Source organism: Condylura cristata, unplaced genomic scaffold (genome assembly GCF_000260355.1).
Source record: "Condylura cristata isolate star-nosed mole 26May11 unplaced genomic scaffold, ConCri1.0 scaffold00080, whole genome shotgun sequence".
NCBI lineage: Eukaryota > Metazoa > Chordata > Mammalia > Eulipotyphla > Talpidae > Condylura > Condylura cristata.
The window spans coordinates 126,156-134,097 of NW_004567181.1; the positions used below are offsets into that span (position 1 = coordinate 126,156).

At 35.0% G+C, this 7,942-nt stretch overlaps 1 protein-coding gene across 1 annotated transcript in view; it reads left to right on the forward strand.

Annotated features, from left to right (window-relative positions):
• The window catches only part of LOC101625527 (chromosome unknown open reading frame, human C6orf10), a 62,924-nt gene that overhangs the window by 5,233 nt on the left and 49,749 nt on the right, over positions 1-7,942 (forward strand). The window contains 1 exon segment of the mRNA XM_012734863.1: positions 2,510-2,542. Within this exon segment, the coding sequence (XP_012590317.1) occupies positions 2,510-2,542 (33 nt within the window).

Here is a 7,942-nt window from a genome sequence, read left to right on the forward strand (position 1 = left end):
TTCTTAGTGCTGTGCTTTAACCCGCTGCGCCACTGGGGAGGGCCTTTTTTTTTTTTTTTTAGATTTATTTATTCATACAGAATTGGGGTACAGGCCAGAGTTGCAGGGGCAGTGAGAGGATTCACCAGAGACAGATTGGAGGGTAGAACAGCAGATTGACGAAGTACACTGCTGAGGGGAGCAGCGGGCGGGTCAGGAGAGGTCTGCCAAGCCATGTGGATCTCCTCTCCACTTCAAACTCATGCGGAAGTGGCTTAAACTTCTTAGTGCAGTGCTTTAACCCGCTGCGCCACCAGGGATGGCCCGGTTTCTGTTTTTTAATCCATCCTGCAACTCTGTGTCTTTTTAGGGATGAGTTTAAGCCATTTACACTTAGAGATAATATTGATATACTGGCACCTTCATTTGCCATTTTGGCGCTTCTGTATTTTTATTCCTTGTTTTGAACTCTCCTTGTTCATTCTTCTTTTGCATTTGGTTTGAGGGCTTCTTGTAGTATTTTTTGGAGTGGTGGTTTAGTCATGATGAAATTGTGGATTTTCTTTTTGTGTGAGAATGTCTTTATTCTTTCTTCGTAGAGGAAGGAGAGCTCCGCAGGGTAGAGCATTCTTGGTTGGCTTTTAATGCTTTGAGTTTGTTCAGTATATCACTCCACTCTCTTCTTACCTGTATTGTTTCTTTGGAGAAGTCTGATGTTATCCAGTTCAGTTTCCCTTTATAGGCTATTTATTTCTTCCCTCTTGTCATTCTCATTATCTTTTCCTTGTCTTGTATTCTTGGAAGTTTTATAATAATATGTCTTGCTGTTTTTCTCCTCTCATCATGATAGTTTGGGGTTCTTCTTGATTCTTGGATGTCCATTTTCATCTTCTGGGTTGTCTCAGTTTATCTCCAGGGCTGTAGCAAGGATGGGGCAAAAAGCTGCTGCCACTGTGCAGCCACTGCTGCAGCTGCCTAAGTCTCCCTCTGCAGAGCTTCCTGGCATCTGGTCACCAAGATTTTTAAAGCAGTGGAAAGAGTAGGGATCCTCCCTCTGGGACACTAGCCTGGCACTCCATCCCCCCATCAGTGATGCAGGGTTCTGCTAATCTTGCCTGTGTCGCTTCTGGTTAGGAATTCCCTTATGTGAAATCCCCAATCACAGATTCTCACTTGGTTATCTTCCTTCTAGTGAGTCCAGGGTGTTCTCATTTGGGTTGAAACTCATAGCATGTAAGTCTGTAGTCTGTTTTTATATATTCCTGTGCGAGCTTGGATGTTGTCATCTTGGCATTCCCATGGATGGGAAATCATCCCTCAGATGGTTTCTCTTATAGAGGGAATGTAGGGAACTCAAATAGGGGGTGGGGGAATATAATTATAAGAAAGTCAAAATCAAAATTAACAGATAACTATAAACTATAGGCATTCTTCATAGGGGAGGAAGAAATTTGATCAAAGCAGGGTTGGGAAGAGCACAAGGGACAATGGTGATGGAACATGGGTAAATTGGTGGTGTTAACTTCTTGGGAACCATACATGAGATAATAATGCATACATTGTATGAAAATAAAGAATGATGTCAAATATATCAAAAATGAAAGATAAATAAAAACTGCCTCCCCAAAAAAAAACCAGAAAAAAAGCATTCATGTAGCACCAGGTACTGAACTGGAGTTGAGCAGTATGAATTAGTAATGGATAGTTCTTGTAACTAATAAAAGCCCTTGGTAGATGCTCATATGGTCTGAGAGCAGCAACAGAGATGCCAAACTATGGGAACAGCAGACTCCTTGCACAAATCTGGGAGTGAAACGGTCTCAGCAAGGTGACTGGGGAGAAGAATCTAACATAGTTAGGAAAAACATGAGTGAAAACAACTGACATGATTATAAGTGAGAAAATGTCAATTCAAAATGTGAACAGGTGAAGTATACTTCCTTAGTGATATCCAGTGAGGTGCTAAAGTTGCTGACAGGTAACCCATTATTAATGAGAGGACAATCAAAAGGTAGATGCTAGGGTATGGAAAGGAAAAGCAACTTTGAGGTTCCTTATAATTATTTTCACAATACTGTGAAGTTAGTAACTGGCACAGGTCTTATTTATTCCTCTTTCTTATGCAAGGTTACTAGTGCCTGCAAAGTAAAATCATTCACATTGTTATTCTCTGTTGAAAATTCATTACGTATCAGTTCACAGAGTTTAAATACAACACTACTAATTTCTTTTTTTTAAGATTTATTTATTTATTCGTACAGAACTGGGGTACAGGCCAGAGATGTGGAGGGTGAGAGGATTCACCAGAGACAGAGTGGGGAACAGAACAGGCAGATAGACACTGCTGAGGGGAGCAGCAGGCGGGTCAGGAGAGGTCTGCCGCACCATGTGGTCACCTCTAGGGCAGGCAGGGATCGAACTCATGAGGAAGTGGCTTAAGCCTCTTTATGCTGTGCTTTAACCCGCTGTGCCACTAGGGAGGGCCAACACTACTAATTTCAAGGTGCAAAATCACTATTTTTTTCTGCAGGTGCTGGCCTTCTGGACTATGAAGATGGTAGAGGTAAACAGATTAGACCTGTTAGAAACTTAATGGAGGAACATGTTCACTATTTTATCTATAAAAGTTTAATTTCTTTAATCAGGGTGTTCCATTTTAATGCTCTTAAACAGGTAGCATATTGTGTTTCACTCCAGTTAACTTATGCCATGACTATGTACTTAAGATTATTTGTTTTAAAATCTAACTCTGCCATCAGATTATATATCCCATGAGATGAGGCCTGTTTTATTTACCATTTATTTATTTCTATTTAATTTTTATTGAAAGAGCATGGCATTCAAACATTATGTAAGTTTCAAATGTGGATCATTGAAAATATATAGGGGCATTAAGTTCACCAATGAACATCCAATTCTACCTTAACATACAATTGACTTGTTTTGTCTAATTAATCTACCTACTTCTCCATTCCTTTTTGCTAACCACCAATTGGTCTTATAGTCTAAAAGTTCATTTTTGTTTTATTTATCCATTTGTTTGTTTTATTTATATATTACATGAGTGAAATCATATGTTTTTCCTTTTGTGTCAGACTTAAATCCACTCATGTTTCTATGAATGGCAGGATTTCATCTTTTTATTGGTGATTAGTATTTCATTGTGTATATATACACCACATCTTTATTCAATCACCAGTCAGTGGTCACTTAGGTTGTTTACAGACCTTGGTTATTGTAAATAATGATGAGGTAAACATGGGGATTTGAATTTCTTTTTGTATTTCTCAGATAAGTATTCAGAATTGGGATAACTGGATCATGTGGGATTTTTTTTAAGTTTTTGAGGAAGCTCCACTGTTTTCCATAATTACTGTACTAATTGACATTCCCACCAACAGAGTGCAAAGTTTTCCTTCTCTCCACATTCTTTTCAATAATTGTTTTTTCTTGTCTTTTGGATAACTGCAATTCTCACAGGTATGAGGTGATGATTTGCATTAATTAATAAGAGATAAGGAATATTTTTATGTATTTACTGGTTATTTGGTTATTTGTGTTTTCTGTAAAGAGATGTTCAGACACTCTGCTATCTTTTTAATCATGTTGCTTTTCTGTTGTTGGATTTTATGAGTTATTTTATATTTTGAATACTAACCTTTTATTAGATGTATATCATGCAAGTATCTTCTCCTAATCAGTTGCACATCCTCTCATTTTGATCCAAGTTTCTTTTACTGAACAGAGCTTTTTGGTTTGGTGCAGTTCCATTTCTTTATTTTTGTTTCCTTTCCCTTGCTGTGGGAGTCACATCCAATGGATCTATGGTCAATATTAAGGGTTATATCACTCATTTCCTTTACTATGCATTTTATGGTTTCAGTGTTTATATATTGAAAATTGTGAATTAATTTTTGTAAATGGTGCAGACAGTCAGCTGTAGCTTCATTCTATCATGTATGTATGGCTGTCCAGTTTTCTCAAAACCACATTTTTGAAGAGATTTTCTCTACTCTGCATTTTGTTCTTTTGCACTAAATTAATTGCATATGTGTCTAGTTTTACTTCTGAGATCTCAATGATATTTCCTTGAAGGTGTAACTCCAACACCATGCAGTTTTAATTTGTAGTATATTTTAATATCTTCATTTTTGTTTTCTCATTTGAGATTACTGTTGCTATTTGGGGTCCTTTGTAGTTCCAAATAAATTTCATGTATATTCTATTTCTTTGAAGAATATACTTGGCATTTAGGAAGAATTGCATTGAATTTGTATGTAGATAACATAGTAATTTTAATGTTTTTTTTAATTCATTAGCATGAAATATCTTTCCATCTCATTGTATCTTCTATTTCTACCAAAAATGCCTTGTAGTTTTTGGTGACTTTTACATCTTTGGTTAAATTTACTTCAGTGTATTTAATTCTCTTTGATAATATTTTATGTGGGACTATTTTCCTAATTTCTCTCTCTGCTAATTCATTATGTACATATGCAAGCACAAGAGATTTGTGTATATTATGTTTTTTATCCTGCCACTTGCTGATTTTTCTATTTCTAATAGATTTTTTACTAGAGTCTTAGGGAATTTATATATCATACCTACTTTTCTTTCCAATAGCATCCAATGTGGATGATATTTATATATTTTTACCTTTATTTACCCTTTTTAGAATTTCTAACATTACATTGAGCTATAAGGAGAGTGGGGGGAAACTTTGTTTTTTCTCCTTGGAGTATTATATTACCTGTGGGTATATTCATGTTGCATCAGCAACACCACTTCTGATTTAAAAAAAAAAAAGGGAAAAAGAAACAGAAGTTGTAGAGCAGGCTGTAATATGTAGGATGACACTCAAGAGCAAGATCTTGGCCTTTTTTATTGAGAGAGAGCAAAGGGTGAGTTAAATTGAATATTGGACTTGGGGCTTTAGGGAAGATGATTCTGTTTATATACTCCCAATACCTACCCATGGCTCCATCTTACAAGGCATTCCACTGATCATGGCTGGAATGAAAAGTACATAGTTAATGTCCTCCCAGATATTCCAAGTCATACTTTGTAATGTATATCTGTTGCCCAGGGCCATCAAGTGTCCTGCCCTTATCTAACATGAAAGGAGACTTGCACACTCACACATCATATATCATCTTTATGATGCTGAGCTATGTTTGTTCTATATCAATTTTGTTGAAGGTTTATATTATAGAGGGGCAATGAATATTGTCAAGTACTTTTACTGTATCTATTGAGATAATCACACAATTTTCGTTCTTCCTTTTTGATTTACCAGTTTTAATGACTTGTATGTGTTGAAGTATCTTAGAACCCCTGGAATAAATTCCACTTGATCATGACGTATAATTTTGTAATGTTATTGAATTTATTTGCTAATGTTTTGTTGAATATTTTTACAAGTATGTTTATCAGAGATAATTTGTCTGCATTTTCTTTTTTGGTGATGATCTTGGTTGGTTTTGGAATCAGAGTAATGTTACTTAATGAAATATGTTTTAAAGCTATTCCTCACTTTCAATTTTCTGGACTAGTTTGAGAAGGAAAGTTATTAATTCTTCTTTCAAAGTTTTTCAGAAATCACTAATGAGTGTGACTGGTTCTTGCATTCTGGGGGATTTAATTACTGCTTAAATTTCCTTATCATTAACATTCTGTTTAGATTTTTATTTCTTCATGACATGGTTTTGGAATGCCCTATGTTACCAATTTCTTGCTGTAAAATTGTTCATAATATTGTATTATCCTTTATATTTCTGTAATATCTGCTGTAATTGTTCCTCTTTCATTTCAGATTATAAGTATTTGTATTTTTTCTCTTTTTTTGTGAGTCTGGCTAAAGATCTGTCAATTTTGTAAATCTTTTCAAAGAAGTAGTTCATGGTTTCATTGATCTTTCATAATGTCTTTTTTATTTACTTTTTATTACTTTCTGTTCAAATGTTATTTGTCCCCTTCCTTTGATTGACTTTGGTTTTCTAGTTACTTTTTGTGTAAAGTTAGATCTTTTATTTGTGGTATATCTTGCTTATTGAGGTTTATCTATTTTATTAATGTAAAATTCCCTCTCCGTGCTGTTTTTGCTGCAACCCATAAATTCTAATGTCATTTTCATTTAAAGTAATTTCTGGATATTTTGTTATTTCACATTTGATGTCCCCATTGACCCAGTAGCTACTCATTAGCATGGCATATATTCACCACAAATTTGACTTTCTGCTTTTCCTTCTTTGGGTTGATTCCTAGTTTCATATTATTACAATCCAAGAAGATATTTTATACTTATATCACACATTTAATGAATTATGCATTGTTTCCAAAAAATGATCACTCCTTGAGAATGTTCTATGAGCATTCAAAAAGACTGTATATGCTGTTATTTTGGGGTAAAATACTTGGTAAATACCTATTAATTCTATCTTATTTGTTATTTAAGGTTATTTTTTCCTTGTGTATGTTTTTGTCTAAATGATCTATTCATTGCTGTAATAGGTGTTAAATTCGTCTTTATTATTGTGTATTGCTCAATGTCACCTTTGCGGCCTGTTAATCTTTACTGTGTATATTAAAGATTAGCTACTATGGGTGCATTTATATTAATAAGTATGTCTCCCTGTGGTGTCAATCCTTTTATTGTCATATAATGTTCACTTTTTTTTTTTTATTCAGCTAATTTGGGGGGCGGGAGGCTGGAGGTTATTTTACAAAGGGTAGAATGCTTTGTAAACAATAGCATTTATTTTGGGTAAATTTCAGGCTTATTGTGTCTTATTGGTATCTTCATTTATGGTTTTGATGCTTTCTAGAGGACAAAATGGAGATGGGGGAAGAAAGACAGAATTGCAAACTCTATTCATCAAGAAATAGGATTGGGTATAGATTATAGCCTTAGGGTTTGTTTGTTTTTTTTTCAAGTTGGCCTTGATAACTATGGAAAGAAGAAAAAGAAAAGATATTGTCTTTGCACAGTTCTCAGATAAAACTTTGTCTTGATGAAAAATAGTCTTTGCTAATCAGTAAATAATCATTTAAAAAGTTAAAAATTCAGTGTAATGGAGGTTTGGACACAGAGTTGAGTCTGCTTCAAACATCCCTTTTCACAGATATAATCATACATTGTGTGAATATTTTAATATATACTAGCTTAGTGTCAAACTTTCTTTCATAATATATTCATGAAAATATATTAAAGATAAATATTGAAGAAAATATGTAAAACAAAAAATTTTAAATCATGTTTAGCAATCAGTAAAATTGTAATTAGATGTTATTCAGGCATCAAAAAATTTTTCTTTAATTAAATTGATTTATTATTTCAGGAGTTTTAAAATTTAATCATTTATATATATTTTGGATCATATTCACTTTTGTATAATGTTTTCCAATGTTTTTTCTTCTCTTAGGTGCAGTCCCTGTAAGTTCCCCACCACCAACTCTCATCATCATCCCTTGTGCTCTTCCCTCTTCTGCTTTGATTCCTCTATCTTCCCCCCTTCTCTTAACTGTAAATCTACATTTGTCTTTATTGCTTTAGTGAATCTCTTGTGGGCAGCACATGCTTGAGTTTTATTTGTTAATCCATCCTCCTGCTAATAACATGTGACTGGATTGGTCAGTTCAATTAATTTGCATTTCAGGTTATTACTGATTTTGAGGACTTGCTACTTCCTTTTTTTAAAAATTTTCTTGTTTTGGCCCTCCCTGGTGGCGCAGTGGGTTAAAGCACAGCACTAAGAAGCTTAAGCCACTTCCTCATGAGTTCGATCCCCGCCTGCCCCAGAGGAGATCCACAAGGTGTGGCAGACCTCTCCTGGCCCGCCCGCTGCTCCCCTCAGCAGTGTGCTTCGTTCATCTGCCTGTTCTGCTCCCCACTCTGTCCCTGGTGAATCCTCTCACCCTCCACATCTCTGGCCTGTACCCCAGTTCTGTATGAATAAATAAATAA